Below are 25,838 nucleotides of genomic sequence, written 5' to 3'. Positions count from 1 at the left end.
GTACAAGGTCTAGAATCTAGGACTAGATCTAGATGTCTATGTCGTAGGAAGTCTAGACTAATCATGGACTAATAAACAGTGATCTAAATCTAATGAGGACTGAATACTCAAGTGATGCAAATCGAAAGAGCAAGTTGTATTGATTTGTTTTGATTTCATGACGTCATCAGTTTCGGGGCAAAGAGCGCAGATAGCTTAAAAATGGCGATCCTCTGGATTCGAGGGAGTAAAATTTACACCCATTTTGCCTATTTTCTTCTACTGTGCTTTTTGTTTGTCTCAGGTTTGTATTGAGATAGACGAATTTATATCACATGTAGCTGTGGTATTTGTTCTAGATCTAGTTTTATTACTTACTAGACTCTAGATCTATCATCTAACTTAGACTTAGAATAGATCTAGACTCTAACTCTAGTATCTAGATCTAGATAGATCTAGGACTAGTCTAGATCTACTTTAGTAAACTTTAGTTTTACTTACTTAGTCGACTTAGACCTTAGACTTACGTCACTTAGAATAGATCTAGAGTAACTTACGTTTATCGAACAAGTTAAGCTCATTCGCCGACATTTTTTATGTTTGAATTTGTGTATCTCCGTAAAAATTAGACCTAGAATCTAGCCCGGGCCTAGAAAAAAACTGACTGTATCTGTGAACTCCTCATCCATTTTTCTTAAAAAGTAGACATGTTTTATTCTATTACAGTAATTACTACTCATAGACTTCATAGAGTCATAGTTAAACTTATATTTGATGTTAAAGTGGTCAGGTTGATGATTTCAAAAGCTTAAATTATCGAACACTTTTTTACCTTTATCTTATCGAACATATTAAGAACTTATCAAACACACGAGAAGTATGGTGTTTTAAAAGTGTTATAATCTTAAAATTTTGTGAAAAGTATGGTGTTTCATAAGTTTTATAATACATGTATATTTTTTTTTATTTATATCATTTTCTTTTTACGCCATGTCAAGACAGACAGATTTTAGTCATTTTCACATGGTCCACATCGAAGGAATCTATCACTGATCAGCTCTGCTTAGAAACTGACGGTGCTAAGCCCAGTAACGCATTACCGTAGTACTTATTTAGGTCTAAGCTATTTTGAGACATAAGGCCATTAATAAATTAAATCCAGATATTATTTATTTGAGGGAGAGCCTAATAAGCTTTGGTAGCCAATAGATAATCCCGCCCTCCCTAAGTCATTGCAGGACACAACAGTTTACTTGGTTGACCTAAAAACAAAACATACGGTACGCGGCCCTACGTAACTAGCCGCCGATCTAGCACGCTCAGTGTATGTAACAGCCCAAAAGTCAGTGCTAGATATTTTTCGATCTGGGCGGGGAAGGGGGGGGGTGCTGAAAAGCTATGGTAGCTTGCGAGCTGTGTTACCTATAGATGTAGATAAATCCGCCCTCCCTAAACCACCTGGTGGACCAAAAAAAACAACGACCGTATTTTAGAGCACGCTTAGTATTTGTCACACACACACAAACAACATATATCTATATATAATATCTATCACGCCTAGTGTTTGTGACCTAATTAGCGGCTTGACCGTAGGTACTCGAATGATGGCTCCTCCCCCTTTCCCCTCAACATTGTTCTTACTACAACTTGAACAATGTTTTGGGGCTGTGTTGGTGGCCTGGTTTACACCTGTGTGTTGGGCTGTCACTGACCTTTTTTTTTTTTTGTTGTGTGTTAGTCTGGTGGCTGCGTTTGGATTGAGTCTTGAAATTTACGTTATTACTTTGCACTGAAAAAGTGTGAATGTTGGAGAGTGGAATTGTTTAAGAAGAAAGCGCGGGTAAGGGGGTGTAGGCAGAATAAGAGAGTGGTTAAATGTGTTATTGTTATTATTTTGAGTATTTGTGATACATTATGAGCTTTATCATACTTTATGGTAATATATATAGGCCTATATAATTTTATAGACCCTGCGCCACACGTCTAGATCGAGAAGCACAACTGACTATGTATTTGAGGCTGACGTCACATTTTAATGGTCGATCAATTATTGATGATCTCTTGATACAGTGTCTTGACTGTTTCTCCCCCCCCCCCCCTTTTTTTTTTTACCTACCTAAGACATTTTTATTTCAAAATACCATATCTACATTCTGTACCTCCCCCTTAGCCCTTTCGTTTTATTAATTTCTCTTCACATCAAGCACATGCGCTAGGTATTTGTTTATAACACATAATTCAGAAGTTAATAGAATTGGGCATCTGAAAAAAAAACACAACTGGATATATTCTAAATTCATTGTTCCTGTGTTTTTATTCTAAATTAGTTGCTCATGTGAATTCACAACGATGATAATAGCATCAAACTATATGTGTCATAAAATCAAGCTTTTAAAATGGGTACTATTAGTGCATATCGATGTAAATCTATTTACTTAGAAAAATATAGCACAAAAACGGTTTAGTAAACCACAAATAGCTGATACAAATTGTAACACATGGGTAATTTATATATGTACTTTGCATTACATTATTATAAAAAATAACAATTTAAAAATATATAATTTAAATATTTTGTCTTCTTTGGGTTATATCCCTTTGATGTTTATTTTTAACATTAAAATGGCATTCGATATCTTACGAAGCTGAGATTGCTTATATAAAAACTGCTATTATCGAACACCCCCTTTTTAAACCTCAATTTTCATGTTTAGGTAGCAACGGACACTTTAAAGAAAATAGTTGCAAATATTTCTCAGCCTAATTAGAAGCGTATTATATAGGTTTTGTTGAGCTGAAGCATCATTGGCATTAAAAAATACCCTTAACCCGAGACTCATTTCACTCTTCCCAAGAGGTCAAAAAAAGTGAAATTTTTATAACAATATTGCCAATGCACTTTGAATATAAGTATAAAAATGATCCTCAGGTGAAAATGAAACTAAATATAACTTAATTATAAAGAAATGGACGATGCACAATAGGAATGGACTAGTTTCGTCATAATCATCGAAATAAAGGAGAATTTTAAAAAATACAATGGGGTGTTCGATAAGTACCTTAAAACGAAGGTGTTCGATAGATGTAAGCTACTCTAGTTAACTTAGTCTTAGTCGACTTAGACTTAAACGTCTTAGTCGGACTTAGATCTAGATTTAGACTCTAGACTAGTAAAGTCTTAGCCTGACTTAAAAGTCTTAGGACTTGAGTTAGACGACTTAGTTAACTTACTAAGTTAACTTAGTAAAGTTAGTACTTCAATTTCAACTAGATCTAAAATAAGTTCAACTACTTGACGACTTGACTTGACTTAGACTGACTTAGTTAGAGTAGACTTTAGTCTTAGTCTGATTTAGACTTAGTGATTAGTCTTAGTCAGTTGAGTAAAACTTGAGTTAGTTAGAGTCTCTTAGACTTAGGGGTAGAGTAGCCACTATACTATAGATCTTCTAAAGACTATCATACAATCTATTATATAACGACATAGACTTAATCTAGACATTATAGTAGATCTAGTCCTAGTCTTAGTTACTATAGTATTAGTCTAGTTTAAGAGTCAAACTTACTTACTAGATCTATGGTGTAACAATAGCTGAATAACTTGAGTTAAATAATCAGTTATTATTTATATACTCCATCAGTGCATCACCTCGATTTGAGTGCTAATCTACTAAGGTCTAGAGTTAAAAGTCTACTGTTTTATGTTTACTTTTTGTAGATCTAGATTAGGTAGTTGCACCAAAAAAAATTTAATTTATCATATACCAACAAATGTGTATGAAAGAGGATAAAAAAAAAAAATGCTTTCCAACAGCACCAAATTTATGATGCTAGCATTATTCATGGTTATTGGTTCAAAAGTTATTGTGATTTTAAGTTTGTCCAAAGCGTCCAGACATCCTATGGATTTTATAAGAGAAATAAAAAAAAGTGAAGCAAAATTTTTTTTATGTGAATATTTCAAAAACTATTTTAAATACATTTATATAATATAAATATACAAAAGTATTTTAATCATAATAAAGTTGGTATCATTAGAAAGCTGAATGAATTTTCTAAATGTATGGTTAAGAAATGTATATAAATGTACGGAGAACTATATTTTTTTTCCTTGTTATTTGAAAATTTCTAATTTTTCTGATTACAAATTTTGGACATAGATAGAGAAAAAAAATCTTTTCACACTAGCCGATACAGGAATCTTTTATCTTTAGAATAAACTCAAGAAAATGTCATAAAAACACTCAGTTATAAAGCAATGTCTTTTCTTAGGATATGCTTAATTTCAGGTTTGTAAAAAAAATCCTGAACAGGAAATTGTTTTGATGTCAAATGAATTTAGATCCAAAATGGCCACCTGTAAGAGTACCTATCTATATCTCTTTTTATACTTAAAAAAAAACTCTTTATAAATATATTTATTATAGACTATTTCACAAATTATGACAATGTGACAAACAGAAAGTTATATGATTTTATTGTGTCCAGTTTTTACCTAACAAAAATTAACATTGAGCCCAATGGAGCCACGTGAGATGAGCTTTTGTCACTGACTAAGCAGGGCTAGGCTAGGCAAGATACACCTTCAGGTCAAAAATTCGAAGCTTAAGTTGAAAATTGAGTTTCGTAGATGATAGATCTACTTATTAGTTAAGAAATGTTATCTATAGATCTAGTGTTAGAAGTAAATATCAAGCTTATGAAGCTTTCATTAATATTTCTGAACTTTACTAGCTTAGAGTGTAAATATTGAAGGAAATTAAGAAATTATGAAGTCCTGAGCTACAAGAAATGTCAGAGTGGTGTGAAAAAATGGTGGCGACGTTGTGGCTTGAGTTAGCAAATATGGTGGCAGTTATCTCGCTTGAACAAATGTTTAAATATTATAATCAAAAGTTATGATACAAATGTTTTGAAAAATATGCATGTAGACTCATGTGAACCTAATTATTATTTAAAAAACAACAACATTTTAATATGTGCAGAATAATAAGCCTTACAAGGCCTGTCATTTTTGTTGTTGTAAAACCAAATTTTTCTATAGACCTTTACCAAAGCTGCAAATTCCCTTACGGCAAATGTTAATCATATTTTCAACTTTATAAACAATGTGTGATGATCATGATAAAACTTGGTAGAATTATGGCTAGGCATAAGTATCTAATTGGGGAAAAAATTAACCTTGATACTTTATCCAAGCCTCTGAATTAATGAAAACTAAAAAGTGATATTTTTCATTACAAATTAAAAAAAAAACATAATTAACTTAATAAAAAAACACCTCATTAAGCTTTATATAGAAGGCCATTGTCTGTAATTTTTTTACTTCAGCACTTCTGTCTTTTTTTCCCCTAGCTAGATATGTAGAGTCAAGATCTATATGGCTACATATTCGGGCGAGTATTGTTATCGCTGGTAAACTAATTAAAGCGTAATTTTTTATTAAGTAATATATCTACTGAGTGTCATCTGAATAAGAAAGAAAAATATTATTATTTTGATGCCAACTTTGCCCACATGGTTTGTTTAAATGCTTTTTCTTGGACTTGTGCAAGATAAGGTAAGTTTGAATATTGATTTTTTATTTCTACTCTGTAATTAATCATACTTCTTAGTAATTTGAAGCATCCATAGCTACACACCAACTCCATTAAAGATTGGCACTCTTGTGATATGAATGCCAAAATCGCTATCAAAACGAAAGTAGCCAATGTTACTATTTTTTAAGCAAACTGAAATTAGCAATGAAATGTTGTTTTTTTTTAATAAAAGTAATTTGAGTTTTTGTTTTCAATAACATTGTCAGACATCTTGACAATATATAACAATTCATTACATCTGAACTAGATTCTATTCTATTTATCTAGATATCTATTTTTAATAATTTAAAGAGAATTACTGTTAATTTGGCTATTTTAATGTATACTTCTTGACTAATATGGCCTAGATTTTTTTTTCTCTTGACTTGTCTTGTGACTATTGAATCTCTTCTGGTCTTCTCAGACGTCTCAGTCTCTGATTGACTGTTCTATTAGTATTTTCCTTCTAATTGGCTTCTCCTTTTTAGTCTACTATGTTTAGTCGTAGATCTAAAAAAGAAACGAATAAAATCTTATCACTGACCTGTTCAACCTAAAGAGTAAGACTAAGAGAGTCAAGTTTTTATTAGTGATTATATCTAGAGTTTAGATCTGGATTTACACAGTTCATATTATAAATATAAAACATTATTTGTGATAATCTAGTTCATACTAAGCCAAGCATTTTTTTTATTTATATAAATATAAATATCTTTTTAAGCTCTTTGCCTTTGGAAATGACAATGGAAGCTTTGTCACCTGATTTAGATAGCTTCATATCTGATCTACTTTTGCCAATGATGCTGAATAGAGAGAGAACCATAAGGAATGGGTACACCCTTTTATCTTTGTCTCTATGAAATGAGGCCTATTAAAATGTAAATGCTACACAGATGAACCAACATTTGCAGAAAATGGATAAACAACTGACAGTCCTGCAGAATCTGAAATACATGATAAAGCTAAATTAAATTCATGGAAAAGCTATTGGAGTTCCTACTGGCTGCGTATTCAAGACCTTTTAGAACGTCCTGTGCCTTTACCAAGATCAAGAAAGAAAAGTTTATAAAGTTAAGTTTGTAAATAGGATGAAAAAGAGGAAAGATGAAGTGATACAGAAATTGAGAGAAGAAAATCAATGATTAAAAGCATAACTAAGAGTGACAAAAAAGATTAAACCAAACACATCTCTTATAAATAAATCTCTTAAAGAAATGCATTGCTTAGGAAGGAGTCAAAAAATGTTAAGTGAACAAAATGGTGGCTAAGTTAAAAACATCAGATCAACAAAGAGAAAAGGCTGTTTTTGAGTTGGATAGCATCAGATTTGAGCATGTAAAAAATGGGTGCCTAAAAAAAACAACTAATGTTTGACCCTTCTGCTAGGAAATGTATATATAGTTGTATCTTACACTTACATCAGATTCCTTTGAGAAGACTTGTTTATCAATTACATTTATTGTCAACGATTTTTCAGGAATCTCTATCACTGTTTTACCTCATACTCAGACTTTATCCAATATGGCGTTATGGGTTCCTCTCTGACCTTCAAATTGGTGTGCTAATATTCAAAGAAAAATGAGTTAACACTCTCGTGAGACTTGAAACCACTTGATGGTCAGCAAATTAATTCCTGCCATTTGTTCCTCAAAGCATCAAAACCTGAATCTGCAAACTTTTGGAATACCTGGCAGAACAACAGAGGATTATCTAGAGCTCATCCTAAATGCCATACATGATATTGGTTGTCAGTACTCTACCTACCATGGAATACAGCAACATGTTGTACTGTACACTTTATTCCAATCTTTGGAGGCAACATTAACTGACAGAGCCAAGGTGTGTCTGACAAGCTGGAAGAAATGGTTGGTAAGAAGCTAGTGCAGTTAAAATGTTTCTTGCACCCTTCAGATGGAATGGCTTCTGAAGGCTGGGAAGAGCTAAAAAAGTTGGATATCTATTGGAGTGTCAGTAGCTCTTTCTATGGACATAGGAAAAAAATAACTGATACTGAAGTCCTTCGAAGAGCAGGCCTGCAAAGCATCCACACAATCCACACAGATGCACACACAAAAGATGTCAAGACCAGGAGAAATTTCCAAGAATTAAAAATAACTGTCAAATCATCTTGCTGAAAACTAATGTGGGTTTTTTTTACAAGAATATCACGAAATCTTGATTCAGTTCTGTTAAGGTAAGGACAGTTAGTTCTGTTTGGTTTTGTACAGATCAGTTTTAAAGTTTGGGTTTGGTTTGGTTCGTTTCCCATCTCTACTATTAGATTATACATACATACAGCATAAGCATTTATTTTTTTATAGGAAACTCTTGACATAGCCATGGATGAAGTTATTTTATAACAAGCCCAGTGGTTTGCGATTTTTCTATTCAATATTTCTAGCTGCTTTTTCTAAATTAGTAATTATAAGTTATGTAATTATAAGTAATTATAAGTTGAATTTGACAAATTTTGTATGGGTTTTACAGACCTATTTTGTGAGACAATGCATCATTACATTGAAGGAGCTTCAACTGAATCCTGTGTGGATCCTCACCCTTGAGGTTAATGTTTTTGGTGATGTGCTTGTTGTGCTGAGGGATGTGCAGATCAGTTCTATTAGCTTCGTGTATTATTGTGGTTTTAGAAAAGCAGTTGATGACTATCTTAACTATCTAACAGGGGAACTGGCAGATCCAACAGAAGTTATGATGCAATAAACATCATCTGTCCCTTTAGGTAATATCTCCATTGAGCTGGTACTGGGGATGATAGATAGTCAGTTTCACAGTTTCACAGTTTTGTTGATTCTAAGGTTAAGTGCCAAGCCAATAAAACAATAGAATTGCAAAACCTGTAAAGAAGCAGGGCAGCTTAATAAAACTTGCAATTAAGCAGGCTAGGAAGCAGCGAAAGATTTTAGAGGAGCGGGAGCAAATTATGAGTAAGGCTATGTAATGTCTAGACAGGTTGTTATAGGTCAGGAAAGGGATAAAACAGAAAAGAAAAAGGTTGAGAAAAAATGTTGGGGTGTTTAGAGAAAGATACAGGATATGGAAATAATATTTCCATGTATGTTGGTGTAAGGTGGAGAGATTGTCAGATATGTAAAGAAAGGACTGAAGAAGAGTTGCAGGATTGTATGGGACAAGGATAGCCAGACAGACATCCCCAGAACACAAATTATTACAGATGTTGTAATGTGAGATTTCCATTTTGTATAGTTGTTTATAAATTTGTTTTCTATTTTATTTTGTTTCATTTTAATTTGAGTTTCAATTTTTGTTTTGTTTTTCTTTAATTTTGTTATTAGAAAATAAACCATATTATATATTAAATTATTTGAACCTTTTTTTTTAGTTCAATCAAATTTTAATTAGCTATCTATATTAGTAAAGTTACAATAGCAGAACTTAAAATAAACTTTATGAAATTTCAAATAGTAATTACATATAAATCAGTATATATTTTGTACCATTTCTTATTCATACTGTTTGTTTTTGTTCATATTTAATATAAATTGGAAATTTAAAATATATACATTAAAACTACAGTGTAAAATAAAGGTGAAATAAGAATTTTAAAATAAAATTATAGGAATTTAAAGTTACATTTTTTGTTTCAGTTATAGCACTTTAGAAAAAAATTCATTAAAAATTTCACTTAAGAATAGTGGGTTTTTTAAATAGATCAAACTTTTACTTAAGAATAGTGTGTTTTTTTTTTTTTTTTAATAGATATATAAATCAACTGTTAAAACCTTTCTGTTAATAAATGTATTTATTCATCCTGAGATAGAAAATAGTTATGAATTTTTTTAGCTTCAGCCCACAATTTTGGGATTATTTTTCTTCCAACATGTAAGTACAAGCATTATTTAAAAGTATTTCATGTATGCATTTAATAAAGTTTTACTATTCCTTGTGTTACAAAATGGATGATCTATGTCTCCTGAAAATTTGAAATAAAAATATTGAAAAATAAAAACGTTATTTGAGTTTTTCTTGAAATTAACAAAATTGGGTACCAATTTTTTTTTCAGTTACAAGGGCAAAAAAAGAAGGAAAAAAAATAAAATAAAATCATTACTTTTTTTTCTATAATTGCTAGAAACATAATTTTAATGTTTTAGAAATAGGATGGCAAGCTCTACTACACGGAATGCAATCTGAAGAGTTAAAATTTACTAAAATTTAAAATTGAATCATTTTTTATAAATTTGGCTATTTCCTTTTAGAACTAGCCTTTATATTTTGGATGGTTGAAAAAAATTATTAAATTGTTAGTTTTTATCTGCTGAATGAAGATTTTGAATCATGTTTTTTTTTTTTAATAACCTGAAAATGGAACAAATTATTATACATTTATGCTTTTTGTACTTTCAATCAAATTATCAAAAAACGACATTTTTTGGACATGACATATATACATATTTGAATGTATTCATCTAACTATGTAGTATGTATACTATACTTTGTTGAATTATATATTGATGTACATGTCATGTTCACTAATTTCAGAGGTTTGTACACTGGAGTGTTTTTGTCATCCCTGTAAAGACTCTGACACCAATGGCACATGTGTTGTAGCAGCTGGAGGTGCTTGCTTTGCATCAAAATCACTGAATTCCTTTACAGAGCATGAAGATTTGGAAATTACAACTTGGGGCTGTTTATCCCCTCATGATGAAACTATATTGCAGGTTATAATAGGATTATTTTCTTAAAAGTTCATTGAAAGTCTCTGGGCTGCTTCACATTCCAAAATAGTAACGTAAAGCAGTCTTTAAAAAAATACTTTTTAAGACATCTAAAGTCAGACATGTATAAATAAACTTTTGTTTATGACAAGAAGTGTTAAAAGTTAAAAAAAAACAACCAATGGTCTTTTTCTCAATTTAGTGCATGGTGATTGATTTGAGTAAGCATGCCCAGAGAAGAAGAAAATTCATTTTAACAACGCTTACATCAACTTTATCTGTGTTCATTTCAGGCTGGGAGTCATTTTTAAGTACAAAAAAATAGAAACTAAATTCAATCTCATTTTGTGTTTTTGTTTACATCTCAGTGCCCTTCATTAGGACCTACAGACAAAGAAGTTTCAAGGTGTTGTTATGACAGAGATAGATGCAATGAACATTTGAATCTGACTTTATTAGAACCTACACCAGCTCCCACTTCTGATATAGGTACACAAATATTTCAATATTTAGTTTTGTGTGTGTGTGTTGATTTTGTAATTTCTGGGTGTAAAATCCTATAGCAAGACCTAATACTTAAAAACAAAAGACATTTATTTCTAGCTAGGAAGATTGCCATTGCTTTCCCCACCAGTTCAAATAACTTTTGGAAAGACTCTAAAGACAGTGATGGGAAGACACTTAAGAGATGATATTGAAAGTATTCAATGTTGTATTGTTTTCTTGTATGGAATGGATTGAATAGCATCTGTTTCTTTGTTTTTCAGCTACTACTAATCCCAGGCGGCCTGACAGTGTGACTCACATTGCTCTGTTGGTGACACTTCCATTCTGTCTTATTATTCTTGTCCTGTCCATCACATTTTTCTACTTTAAGTAAGTATTGAGTTAACATCTGTTACTTTGATTTATAGTATTAATAACTTAAACTGAATTTTAAAAAAGGAAACTTTATTCATCTTTGTGCAAGTTTATATCAGAACAATATTTGATTTAACAGTTTCATTGTTTCTGCAACTTCTACTTGCTATATGATCAGACTATGAAAGGAGCAAAATATTGAGTGATTACCTCTCTTTCCAGCAAAGTGTTTCTTTCTGAATTATTCTTTGGTCCCTCACATACAAGAGGAACTTTCATTTTGAAATGCCCATCCAACTAGATTGCTAATTTCAGCAGTCTTTAATGTACTTTTTTCCTCCACCTATGTTGGTGTATGTACAATAGAAGATCCATTCAGGTTATTTTTTGTTTTTTTTTACCTCCTTCTACTGTCCCAGTGTCTTGATAGACTTTTGAGACACCTTAGGCATCTCATCTAGTGTGTTCTTTGATGTTGCTGGTGGTGTTGTCTATGAATTGACATGATAGCTTGGCTCTAAATAAGTATTTATTTTACTAAAGCAGTTAACTTACACACTTTGTAAAGAAAGAATCATATGAATTGCTAGGAAGATGGAGTAGTTATATAACTTGAATATTTAATTTCATTAATTAGGGAACAGTCTATGTCCACGGAACTCTTAAAAAATAGGTCTTTACTTCTTGCAGTCTTGAAAACAACTGGTGTTAGTTTGGTCAATTGGCTAATTGCACATAATATTTTTTAACTACTGTCAAGTCACTAAGAAATGTCCAATAGCTACTAACTTCTATGCACCAGTCTACTCTTATCATTACAAGGGTAGAGCCAGTCTTTCTTTATTTGGTTGAGTAGTAATATTCCTTGTACTAAATCTTTTCAAGTATTTAATGATATAGTAATATTATCAATATCATAAAATCCTAAATGCTGCTGGTAAAGTCATTGGCAAAAAACAAACCCAATTTGGGCAGCTGTTTGAGACAAACATCCTGATAAAAGCTAAAAAGATTCTAGAAATAAAAAATCACCCTTTGGGTCAGGATTTTGTGATTTTACCATCACAAAAGAGATACAAGACACAGATAGCAAAGACAAACAGACACAAACACTCTTTTTTTCCCCTGGCAATTAAATAGAAACAATCTGATATAAACTTTGTCACATGTAAATTATGAGTGAGTCTTGTGTGAATGTACATTTTGTTTTTTTATAGTTATAATGTTTTGTCTGGTGTAATGCACAAATTGTAAGACAAATTTCCTTACAGACAATAAAGATTATTATTATTATCAATTTGACAGTTGATATATATCTTTGGGAAAAGAATTATTAATTATTTGGCCACACTAGGCAAACTCTATTTTTCTTGTTTGAAAATTAAATTTCTTTAATTAAAAAAGCCCAGTATCAGAGTTAGTAGACATTGTTACCTTTTTTTCTTGTTTAACCACTCTAAAAGATGCAGAAAATATTTTGTCTTTCTAATCTGACATTGTGTATGTTTAAGGCACAGGAGACAAGGGTTGAAAAGTAAACAACTTCATATTGATCCAGAACAAGAAGACTTTATTCCTCCTGGTCATTCTTTACACAAACTGATTGATGAGAGTTCTGGAAGTGGTTCAGGACTGCCACTAATTGTAAGCTAGTTTTAAACTTAGGGTACTATTTAAGTTTTAGACAATATGCATGGTACAAGGATATAACATATTATATAATAGCACAGACCTTTAAGTAATTTGTTGGTGATATTTTAGTGGTATTCTAAAATATCTAAGTAATTAAATAGATTTCAGTTTTAGTGTTATGCCGAGCTTGATTTGCTTTTTTTTTTTAAAAGGTTCAAAGGACGATAGCCAAACAAATTACTCTCGTGAGAAGAATAGGTAAAGGTCGCTTTGGTGAAGTTTGGAAAGGTAAATGGCGTGGTGAGAATGTTGCAGTCAAGATTTTTTTCACAACAGAAGAAAGAAGTTGGTTTAGGGAGACAGAGATGTACCAAACAGAGTTGCTGAGGCATGATAATATCTTAGGTAAGAAAGACTTTGGAGTGTCTTTACTGGCTTGTTCTTCAGGCCTTTTGGATAGTTATTAAAAAATGCTGTTTTTTAGCTGCCTGTGAAAGGGGAAAAGACGCTATTAGTTTTGTGTGGCCTGTCTGTATGTCCGTCCTGTTTAAATATCAGAAACTAGAAGAGAAAATGGAAATCGGACATCATGATATTTTAGATCATTCAAAGTTCTGATACAACGGCTACTTTTTTCTTTTCTGAAAGCGAAAAATCTTATTTTTTAAATCCCTTATGCAAGCGATTTTTTCATAAAATTACACCATTTTTACAACTATTCACTATTAATAGTAACAAACACTGAAGGCTTTTTAGTACTTGCCATTTTCTTAAACACATTTATGAAAATAGTTTTAGATTTTTGGTCAAAAAATATTATTTTTTATACAAATGTATTGCTAAGTTATGCAAGTTCTGTCATACCAAGTACTACATTTACAAAAAAAAATGTTAACTTTTTTTTAAAGAGAAAAAATCAATTCATGAAACAAATAAGTCAAACAAAATTTAAAACAACAATTAATTAGTTTTTCATATTATCGCAGCAGCAAGTGGACACCATCACGGTACACAACACTAAAGGAGTTTTTTTTTTTTTTTTACGGAAATGTTTTTTTTCTTGAGGCTTTGAATAAGAGATTGACTGTTTACAAGTAATTAGATCAATTAGATTCATTATAAGACATCAGTTAGGCCAGGTTCACATCTAACTTCACATTCACTTTAACCTATCCCTTTGTCTGCTGGACCTTTGGGGCACCACACAGGATCCATCAACCTTCTTTCTCCATTCTTTTCTGTCATTTGCCTTTGATAGAATTTCATTCTGATATTCTATCTGAAAATATTGAAACCTGCCTATTTACCTGCCTGGGTGGACCACTTCAGGTGCTGATTTTGAGTTTGTGTATCCACACAAACTGTCTTTGTAACCTTGTTTTTCATAGTCATAGTCAAATAAAAAACGCAAAATTTGATAATATTTCTGAAATTTCACACAGTGAATAGAAGTAAAAAAAAATGGCTGCCATTTTTTCCTATTTGTTTAGTATGCTGTTTATAGATCTAGATATCAGAGTTGCCTACAAGTATGCATCTTGCGTATTTTGTAAGCAAATGGACATGAAAATACGCGAGTACAGTTTATCATCTGAAAGTACGCATTTCCCCCTCTAAAGCAGAAAAAAAAAAAGAAAAAAAAGTAGTTATATATATATATATGTTAGCTTATATTTGTTTTGTTTTTTTATATGCTGACATGCGGAGATTTAAAATGTTTCCTAGATCTTACTGATCTAAATAAAGCAGAGTTTCTTTGAATGTGTCAGTTTATATGAAGCCTTCAAACTGATAGGGAATCAATTGGGAATCTAGACTGGATCTAGATCTAGAGATATTTTACAATGTCTGGCACCTATAACAGAATTTACATAAATCTAGATTTAGAATTATAATCTTGACATTCTAAATCTGGATGTGTTTACTAGACTTAGATTTAGAACTAATCTAAATCAAAGTACATCTAATTATAGATAGATCTAGTAGTCCTATTTCACATTCACGATAGAGCATACAATTCCTTGGGATTGATAAATACCTTTAAATAGCCTTATGCACATTAAAAACCAATCAACTGTTAATGAAGCTGCCTACAGATCTAGATCTATTCTCTATCCTAGATCTAGATTCAATATTTTGTAAACCACCAAATTCAGGAGAGAGTTCTGAGATGAAAGTGAGAAGGGGCAAGGGCAGAGGTTGAGCTTAATCTCTCTTAGCATGATAAAGGGAATCAAACTGATGTTCCCTTGACTTGCAGAATGTATCTTCTGTGGCAGATCAAAAGCTACTGTTATAGTCACTAGTGACTAGCAAGGTTCCATTACTTATGAAGGCCTAAATTCAAAGAATGAAACTAGGGGCATTCAAGGCTGAGTGTGTTTGCAAACGAAATGCTTTAATTTTGCTGACAAAAATTATTTAATTCTTGATTCCTTGCGCCCTCCTTCAACACATCTGTTTGTTTTAAAAAACAACTTCAAGCCTCAGAAACAAGAATTAATTCAGCAGACTCAATATCCCAGCTTTTATATTAGAAACAAGTTCAATGACGAATTATGGTTATCTGTTCTTGTAGAGGATGCCTAACCTTTTATTGCTAATTATGCAAAGAATGGTCTAAAAAAGAAAATCTTATTTCTTTCAAAATGTGATAAAATATTTCCAGTGTCTACATACCTCGTAAAGAAATTTAAATTGCTTATGAACAAAACTACTTTTATAAAATTAGATGTCACTGATCCAGCTAAGCAAACCATTACATCTGGTATAAGTCTATTTTCACTTGTAATAAAAATTCACACTCTTTTGAATGAATTTTCTGTTGTGCTATTATGGAATGTGGAATACACTATAGGCATTATGTTCCATAAAATCATTGCCCAGTGGCAAGAACAGCATCATTCTAACATATTCTAGAAAAGTTATGACAAGTCTAAAAGTGTAAATAATTTGACTAATGTACAAAATGTCTTATACAACATTATGCTTTGTTAACTTTAGGATTGCCGCATTTTGTGTATGTTACATGCTTGAATGATTTTTAGTCTTTCATGGGAATATTTCTTTACATTTAGGAAAATACACATTTGCCCCTCAAAATACACATTTCCGTGTCTGGGAATACACATTTCCCTTTTGGCATGTAGGCATCTTTGAGATGTATAAATTTATGTTTTTTTTATTTTTTTTTTTTGTTTGTTAATTAAATATGTTGGAGTGTCATGCTAATAATAGCACATGTCATCAGGTTGATTCCCATACTGGGCTTTATGTATTTTTTATGAAAGGGTTAAGATATAAATGTTTAGTTCACTCAATTATTTGAACAAAACATTCAAATTTTTTAAATTTAAAAAAACAAATTTATGACTTGTTTTTATATTGGTTTCTACACTTTCAATACTTTTGTTCATCAGTGTTTTAATCATATCAAACAAAATGTATGGGCTTACTATTTTAACTCCCATGTTATGAATGAATGTCCGCCCATAACCATACAACATTTATGTAATATTGAATGATTTTAAAACAATGACCTCCCCTTGTAGGTTTTATTGCTGCTGACATAAAGGGAACAGGATCCTGGACTCAACTGTACCTCATTACTGATTATCATGAGAATGGATCCCTCTATGATTACTTGCAGGCTCATGCTTTGGACACTTCAGAGATGCTTTACCTGGCCCACTCTGCTGCATGTGGCATCACGCATCTCCATGTGGAGATCTTTGGAACTAAAGGTGATTTTTTTGTATTTAAATGTCTTGGCTGCAGCAGTTTGTCTTTCACTTTATCTATTTCTGTTCCTTGCTCTTTATTTCTCACTACACTTTCTCTCTCTCTCTCTCTTTTTTTTTTTTTTTTTTTTTTTTTTTTTTTTTTTCCTCTTTTTTTTTTCTTTTCCTTTCTACACAGATTTATTGTTAAATATTTTCTATTTTTCTGTACCAGGCAAAATGGCTATTGCTCATCGAGATATCAAGAGTAAGAATATTCTTGTCAGAAAGAATGGGACTTGTTGTATTGCTGATCTTGGTCTTGCTGTCAGATATGTCAGGTAAACTTACAAGCATAACTCTAAAATACATCAGTGATGCTATGTGTATTGAGAATAGCATGCTAAAACTTATAAAGATACTTGTTGCACACATAAGCAAACATTCTGTAGTCTGATCAATTCACAGATTGTTTGACAACATAATGTGGGGCAACAAGCGTTTGGCTGCCTATCAAAAGGGAGGGGGGGGGGGGCTGACTTGATTTGTGTTTGCTGAGTGCTAAAGGCAGAATTGAAACTTACAGATATCCCATCACCAAAAAAGTAAAAGTCAATAAAAGAGATTGTATCAAGCAAATACGCATGAAAGATATGCTATACAAAAGCAATTTAAAAAAAAATTAAATGCAGTTGAATGAATAAACAAGTAAACAGCTGTAGAAATATACTGGAACAACAGATAACTTGAAAAACCTGTCTTTTACCAGGGAAATAAACCTCCTTCCTAGTTGACTATTAATTAATGATCAACAGACTTTTGAATATACAATAAGAGATGTTGAAAACATTTACACATTCTTAATAAGCTTAATGCACTACTCTTCTAATTGACTTGAACACTACATACTAACCCTTTGGTTCAAAAGCCAATATGGTATGCTATGTGACTTGTCTTGTGTCTATGTCTAACTAGCAAGTACAGGTACTATAGAAATATTCAGACAATCATTACAACATTCATTACAAGAGTTTTATGCACTATCTAGCTAAAATTATAATAATTGCACTTTGGTTCTTGGCACCTTGTCGGTCAATGGTGTTTCCTAAAGTACATGACAATCTAATGTAGCTGTACAAAGTACCAGTACTGATCATATAAGATGCAACTTGACCTTATTGACTTATTTTAAAATTTTTAAGCTTTATAACCATATTTCATTGTGATTCATTACTTTTTTAGTGCAATTTTTTTCAAGGCTGTTAATGATTTTGGTTTAAACTGTTTTCTTAAAGGTGCTTAGAAAATTGTCTTTGTACATTTTAGTGAGACTAATGAAGTAGACATTGCTTCCAATACACGATGTGGAACAATCAGATATATGGCTCCAGAAGTCTTAGAAGAGACACTCAACAAAAACCACTTTGACTCCTACAAAGAAGCAGACATGTATTCCTTTGGTCTGGTCTTGTGGGAAATAGCTCGTAGGTGTGTTGTTGGAGGTAAGAACCCTGTCTCTTGCTTGAATATTGTTAATGGTATTAGACCATATCACTGAAATGAAAATAGTTGGTTCAATTCTATATTATGTGGGAAATGTTTCAGGTATAGTGCATGATGCACAGTTACCCTATTATGAGTATGTGCCACAAGATCCAAGCATTGAAGATATGAGAAAAATTGTTTGTATTGAGAAAATACGTCCAACTCTTCCTCAACAGTGGGAAACAGATGAGGTAGGAATTCTTTTAGAATAAATTCAATAGCCTTTTTTTTTCTGAAATCACACCCTTTTAATTGTGCACTGATTGTGTAAATTGTCTATTTCAGTATTTGAAAGTTATGTCTCTGTTTATTGTAAACTGATTGTGTACTTTGTCTATTTCAGTATTTGAAAGTTATGTCTCGTCTTATGTCTGAATGCTGGAATCCAAGTCCCGCTGCCAGACTCACATGTTTGAGGATTAAAAAGACATTAGGCAAAATGGTGGAGGCCATTGAGTCAACACCAAAGTAGGTCTGTCAAAGATAGGTCAAGTTTTTCTGGTGGAGGCCATTGAGTCAACACCAAAGTAGGACTGTCAAATATATGTCAAGTTTTACTGAAAGTTTAATGCTCTATTCCATCAGGACAAGTTTAAGTCTGGTCTTGGAAAAGTGGTGTTAGCTCACCTGAGAATTGTAAGTTCCTTAATCAGGACATTTAGAAATCAGCATTCATCACCTTTATAACATGGACAGTATTAATTATGTGTTTAAGAACGTGTGTTAGATTAGAAGCTTGTAGTCTTTAGAGCCTGATTGTAACGTGAGCTTGAGTTTAGAAAATCAAAACCTAGTCCACTAGGATCATACCAATGATATCTTGGTTTTAATGGCAAGAACTGTTCTATCTTTGAGTGTGATATTGTTTTTACATTTTGCTTTAGTCTGAATTGGGCTTCATAAGTCTGTGATTGTACCTTAAAACCAGATGTAAGGCTTTATGGTGATTTAATGATGGGGTGGGGACCTCTGGTTTGTAAACTAAATTGTCCACAATGTTTTGATTTATTAGCTCATATTATTAATGAGCTGTCATCATTGCTACATAATTAAGAGTGAGTTTGTTTTTATTCATTTAATAATAGGAATATTTTGGTGATTTCATTTCTGAAGTAACAGTACTAAGCATTCCTCTTCTTTTGTTTTTTATCCTACAGCAAAGTCACAAAGTTCATGTAAATATTCATGCAATGCACTGCTTTACTTAGCTTGAGTTACTGTTCATTAAATAATTTGTTTCTATTTGGTCAGAGATGAACATTTCATTTTGGTCACAGTAACCTATGTATTTGAACTGCTACATTTTTATTGTTGTCTATTTGTTTGTATTGATCATTGAAACCTTAACATGCTATTTCATGATTGTTTTTTTAACATTGAAATCCTTATGTTCACATAGAATGCTTAAATAGTCTCTAGAAAAATAATGTTTTTGTAATGGTAATGATAATATGATTGAATATCTCAAACAGAAAACAAAATAATCAAAATCTGTAAAGTTTTTTGCTTTATTGCTATATCATGTTTTTTTAAAGCAATAGTTTGTTTTTTTTCTACATCGTAACCTATTTATTTCTAGAGTTGTCATTCATAGATGATAAACAGCTTGTGTTATCTTTTCTTAAAGCAATATTTAATAGAACAAGAAACTTGGTCTCAGAATTTTTCTTTTCAGTTTTGTGTTTTATTTGTACAGCTGAAAACTTGAATGACTTTCATATTTAGACCTGGCATTAAAAGTGTTTCAGAAAATATATTTTAGTCCATGAGTTTTCATTATCATAAATTATTTTGTGTTAAGATTTCACTAAGCAATAGAGAGCTGTGTTGTCAGAGCAATAGTTTGATTACATCACTTCCTTCTGAAAACTTTTAAAAGTTTTTTGTTCTTTTTTTTTTCCTGACATTTGATGGCCATTGTAGTTTTTGTGTAGGCTCTACCTTGTAATGTACATGGTTTGCAATACTGCTGATTTCATAGGAAGTATTCTTTTTTTTTTAAATTTTATTAGCATCTTACTTTGAAACTGCTTAACTGAATGTGCCTTTTGTTTTTCAAGTCTTCCTTCATTGATGAAGCCTTGATACAGTGCATCAACTTTTACATGGCTTTTTTTTTTAAACTGCTTATTGATTTCCATTGATATCCACTGTTTACTTAATGCATTTAGCATGAAAATGTTTGACTATGAACAATTAAAAAAATTTTTGTTTTTAATTTGACCTTTCAACTCATTTATTGTTTGACTTAGAGAAATGTATTTTAGAGAGAATCTTTCTCGTCAGGTTAATGTACATCACATCTTAAATGTTATCAGAATTAGAGTTACACTTGACAATAGAATGATGATCTAGAGTGTAAATATTCATGTGTATGAAGATTGAATGTAATTAGGAGAATGGTGAATATATTTGTAGATAATACTTTCATTAAATGTCAATCACATTAGTTTGTGCATAGTAACTTGTGTGTAGCATACCCATAGAGTTATGTGAGCATTCTTTGACACTGGTAAGAGAGTAGGGCTCCATCATTATGTTAAAGTGTTTGATTTGTATATATGTTATATCCATCCAAGTGTGAACACATATTTTACAAAGAATTTCAATAAATACCAGTGGAAGAGAATAACTCTACTGAATCTTAATAGATGCAAAAGATAATAGGTCAGTAAGGGCTCAACTAAATGGTTATCGTCAAAATTTTTTCATTTGATATGTATCACTCAAGCACAAAATAAAAGAAGTTTTTTGTTTTTGTATCTTTATAGGATATTATCCCAGCAGTGTATAATTTACAAAGCTTATATCAACTCACTCCATCTGTCCATCTGGTACATATTTTGTACACATTATTCCCCATTCTCGATCAATTTAAATTTGGTTAATATAGAAAAAGGAAAATAAATCTTTCAATATTGAGAGTTATGGCAGTAAATGTGCAATTCTTTACATTTTTTTAATATTTTGCTTGTTCTTATGTTATAGTTGACTCGTATTTCATTGTGACATGTCCATAAAGATAAACATAAAAAAATTGGAACAATTGACATTATACAAATATTGGATTCAGTTCAACTTTTTAAATTTAAATTTATATCAGCAATACAGTCATTTAAATTTAAAAAAAACAACTATAATATTAGTATTATTGTTATTAAATATTGTGGGAGGAAAATTACATTTGTAATTGTGTATATTCTGAGCCAGACAATGCATAAGCCTTCTGATAGAAGTATTTGTAGAAATGTTTGACTTACCATCATTACAGCAAAGGATTTTACCTGGATAGTATCTGCACTGAGTTTTTCTCAAATTCTGTTCACTTTTTGTATATATATGACTTATAGGTTTACAACATTATTTCAGTGCTAACATTGAAATCAATCAGAACTGTTTTCTTGGTTATGATCATTGCAGTTAATGAATTTACAGCTTGATTCTTAGAGCCTGTAATTATGTATTGAAACATTTTTTGTACTTATTTTATTACTTCAATATTTTAGTTTTTTATAACATTTGTGTAACTAAAGAAACAGTCTCTTATAGAGGCCTCTATTAAAATGACATAAACTAAATTTTAAATTTCAGGTGTTTTTTTTTTTAATTCTTACTTCAAGTTCTTGAAAGAAATTTATCTAATACAATTGAGTGTTACATAACTATTGAAACTTTAAATTGATTTTATATTGATTCAAAAAAGTGTTTGTATTGTTTTTATTTCAATTCATTATAAACTCAGGAGATTCCCAATTAATTTGATGAGGACTGTACATAATGATATTCAAAGCACATACATAAAAGTGAAATATAAGGTTAATGTGTGGGGAATATAAGGCTTCTTTAACCTTTTACTTTTTTTTTTGACAATTTTAATTTGTAACTTTTTTTTTTATGTATGTATGAAATCAATGCATATGGATTAGCTTGTTTGAACTTTTCAAACCCCCTAAACAACCACTGTTATTTCTGCCACGACCTGGGTGTTTTTTTTTTTTATTATTGAAGATGAGAACATTGTTAGTTTCTTAGCCTAGAGTCAAAAAGAATTGTGTGTTCATAGTAGCCTGTGTAGAATCAAAGTTTATATCAGTTTATCAGAAATGCCAATAGTGCTATAGTTAATCAGTATCTGTGACTCAGAAAGATTTTGTAAACACCTTTTTTTCTCTCTGACTTATTCAATATATTTGTCTATATACTGGTAATCAAGTATTTAAGACTCCACCACTTAGGGATCAAAATATTTTAATACTTAACCAGTTACAATAGGAATAAAAAACAGGGGATTTTTTCAATTAACATTCTTGGGCTCTAGTCCTGAAGGTTTCTTAAAGGGCTTTACATCTAGCTAACATTTGCTTGTTTCATTCTAGTCAAAGTGTCCTTAGGAAATGATTTTCTCAATGACTAGAATATTAGAGGTCTGGGAAACTCTTTTGAGAGCTTATTTACTTTATAATCATCATTACCAGGGAAGTTGGGAGGAATGGCTCAACTTGTTTCCTCAAATGGTAATAGTTTTCTTAGTAGATGCTAGAACTGTGTATGTGGTGTAGCTGGACTACATTAAGTGACATGTTTGTACTTAAAAGTCATGATTTTGTTGGTGGCTGCAGGTAGCTATGGCTGAACAGAAGAAAAAGCCAAAGAAAACACAATTTACTCTTGATTGAAATGGCTTTTTATATTGTAAAGTCTTCCATTTTTCTGTTAATATTTGTAAATATTGTACAAGTACTTTTGTCTGTTTTATCTTACAATCCCAAGCGGTCTTTGTTGTCTTAGGGATTGTTACATCTTTTTCATACTAAAGATTGAAAAGTAATTGTAGAGCTTTAGACACATTATTTTTTCGAAGTCCTACATCAGATATATTTTTTTTCTAAGATCTGAATGTTTAAGTATATTATATTGTTTGTTTGTTTTTAACATTAACTGTAAACATTCAAGCTTTAATTTCATTTTTTTTACTTCAGTGAGTTATCACTTTTGCTTTGTTTTTAGTACATTTTGTATACATTTAGCAATTGGTCATTCATGATTTTTATGACATACTGGATAATTCCCCTATAAGTGGAATTTTTTGGTGAAACTTCATTATTATTAAACAATTGGCAATTTATTCTCCACAACATTTTGTATACTAAACTATTGTGCACTCTTCCATTGTATAACTTCACCCTACATTAAACATACAGACATCTCAAAATTAGAACAAAAGGAAATTCAAAACTAATGCTAGAAACTAGGAAAGTGTTGCATTGTCTGGAAACTGCTTGTTTCTTTTAGTCTTCAACGTTTGTGACCTCCATGTGTGTATATATTGTAGAACTATTTATCTAATACATTATTTGATAACATGTCGCCCATAACTTGGATGGATTGCTATTAATAGAAGTGGGTTTTATACAAAAATATTTTCAGATCAAAAAGCCATCTCATCAATTTGACTTATTTAAAAATGTGTTTTTATGTTGTAGTCCTAATAATTCTATACAACTCTATTACCCACCTCTTATGCATTGTAATTGATGTACATAGATGACTGTATTTCAATGTAGCCTCTCATTTACATGATTGTACATGGCACAAAAGTGAACCAATAAAATGGGCCAAGAATTGATCTGTCTGTGCTGACACTGTCTCTTGACTTTCTTGTTTTATCTTAATAATAATGGACTTCTGCACACACAGCTTATGAAACACCGCTACTGATCAGTTTTGTTCTTCTATAGCAAGCTTAGCTAGTAGCACTAGCGGATTCAGAACTTCGCAGTGGGGGGGGGGGGGATTTTTTTCCAAACCCTAACCCTAACGCCCAGTAAACCCTAACCCTATGCATAAACGTGAGTACAGCATGAATATATATATATATATATATATATATATGAGAAATAAAAAAAGCAGTGTTTCTCAACTTTCTGCGAAGAAAAAAATCCAGACATGTTGAGCCCTTTCTCTTGATAGTTTGGGGGTCTAGGGGAGCGCTGTAAGGCTCCTTAGTGGGGTTCGAAGCCCCGACGCCATAATCGTTTTTTTGCATTTTTCACTGTAGAAACGCATTCTCCTGACATTTACAACCCATTATTTATCGGTGGGATTCGGGACAAGGCCCTGACGCCAAAAGCGTTTTCTTGCATTTTTTCAATGCTGAAACGCATTCTCCTGTCATCTACAGTTCTTATTTATCAGTGGGGATCGGGGCGACGCCCCGACGCCAAAAGCGTTTTTTAGCATTCTTCACTGCAGAAACGCATTCTCCTGACATTTACAGCTCATTATTTATCAGTGGGGTTCGGGGCAAGGCCGCGACGCGCAAAAGCGTTTTCTTGCATTTTTCACTGCTGAAACGCATTCTCCTGACATCTACAGTTCCTTATTAATCCTATTAAAAATTACCTTTTCAATAATGTTTTACTTGAAAAAATATTCTTATATGAATTAGAAAGGCCCTTACTACATTACACATGAAACGATTTGAAGCTATCACACATATTTAGATTTAGGCTTTGAAGATCGCCGACGAAAAAAAGAAATTAGAATAATAATTTTTTTTTTTAGAAAAGTTCATTTGTAAGTGATACATTTTGTTCAATAAGCATGTTTGTAACTTTGTTTTGTTACAGAACTATAATTCAAAGCTCTAACGAAAAATTTCTGAAGTGGGAGGAGAAATTAAGTGGACCAATTAGACTCTACTCTAAATTTGTTTGCATTTTTAGGATAGAAGCATAAATTATGAGCTATATTTCCAAATTTATTTAACTAGAAAAATAGCAGATTGAGTAAAGGTTGGAAAAAGGTGACTAGGACAAGAATATTTGGGTTCAGAACTCATCTCAATCGTTACTCTTATACCGAAGAATTTCGTATGAATTCTAAATTTTCCAAAGCAAAGTCTTTCTTTAAAAAATTATGATAAATTTATATGAAATTACATAAACTCTGACTATTTTGGTTTAAAACATCATGTTTTCGTCTGGAAAAGGGAGGGCGGCAGAATGAAAACGATTAATCCTCGCTCCTTTTTATAATGATTGCACTAGGCATTAAAGAATAGTGGTTGTGCGACTCGATATAAGAATTTAATTTATAGCAACATACCGTATAAAGTCTATTAGTCACAGATTTTTCTTATAATTTTGTAATTTCTGAACTATAATTCAAAATGAAAAAGTATTGGTTTGTCCGCTGGGCGGAAGGCGATTGCAAGTATCGCCCCTCCCACCTGGTACAACCCTTTTTCATTTTATATTTAATAATGAAAAAATTTGAGATTAGAGTGTGTGTGCGACATAATTTACAAATGGGTTTACATATCAATACGTAGCTTATATTATATAGATATTCAACTAATTTTGTTCACAAACTATGATTTCCCCATAAAATTAGGACCGCCCCCCCACTCAAAGGGTTTTGGGAATCTCAGTAGATGTATTCGCCCCCCCCCCCCACCCAATCGGAAAACAGGGGAACGACATAATATAAGGATCGGTTAAAACACCAATAACATGTTTTAATTATAAATATATTTAATTGATTCTGTTAGCGAGCTGTGATTTCTACAAATTTATGGGGGGGGGGAGGGGCGGGATTGATGCCATCGCCCCCTCCCGACCCCACCAAATCGGCCAAAATGCCTGAGGGGGGGGGGCGAAATAATCTAAAAATAGGTTGAAATATAAATAATTAGCATCTATTATTACCATAAGTAATAAATTCGTATACAAATTGTGTGAATTCTATTCTAAAATTCGTCCGACCCCCCCCCCCCCCCCACAAGGGTCGGCCGAGTGGGGTAGGGGCGATCGCCCCCCCCCCCC

The 25,838-nt window shown here is 31.8% G+C and overlaps 1 protein-coding gene across 1 annotated transcript; it reads left to right on the top strand.

Annotated features, from left to right (window-relative positions):
* On the top strand, positions 1-23,652 carry LOC106071866 (bone morphogenetic protein receptor type-1B-like). The gene is made up of 11 exons (XM_056021028.1): positions 1-283; positions 10,077-10,258; positions 10,624-10,744; positions 11,023-11,131; positions 12,628-12,760; positions 12,961-13,153; positions 16,300-16,491; positions 16,703-16,808; positions 17,794-17,969; positions 18,073-18,203; positions 18,356-23,652. Exons 1-11 carry the CDS (start codon positions 202-204, stop codon positions 18,482-18,484), a joined length of 1,554 nt encoding a protein of 517 aa, XP_055877003.1. The 5' UTR covers positions 1-201; the 3' UTR covers positions 18,485-23,652.
* The last annotated feature ends 2,186 nt before the right edge of the window (positions 23,653-25,838 follow it).

This window comes from Biomphalaria glabrata, chromosome 2 (assembly GCF_947242115.1).
Source record: "Biomphalaria glabrata chromosome 2, xgBioGlab47.1, whole genome shotgun sequence".
In the NCBI taxonomy this organism is placed as follows: Eukaryota; Metazoa; Mollusca; class Gastropoda; family Planorbidae; genus Biomphalaria; species Biomphalaria glabrata.
The sequence above is the reverse complement of the archived record's forward strand: the minus strand, read 5'-3'. Positions and strand labels throughout refer to the sequence as shown.

What these genes read in the sequence shown, in the direction of transcription:
- LOC106071866 (XM_056021028.1), top strand. Translation starts at nt 202, where the DNA reads ATGGCGATCCTCTGGATTCGAGGGAGTAAAATTTACACCCATTTTGCC. An exon ending in GTGCTTTTTGTTTGTCTCAG is followed by an intron (nt 284 to 10,076) that starts GTTTGTATTGAG and finishes CACTAATTTCAG; the next exon opens with AGGTTTGTACACTGGAGTGT. An exon ending in TCGTAGGTGTGTTGTTGGAG is followed by an intron (nt 17,970 to 18,072) that starts GTAAGAACCCTG and finishes GAAATGTTTCAG; the next exon opens with GTATAGTGCATGATGCACAG.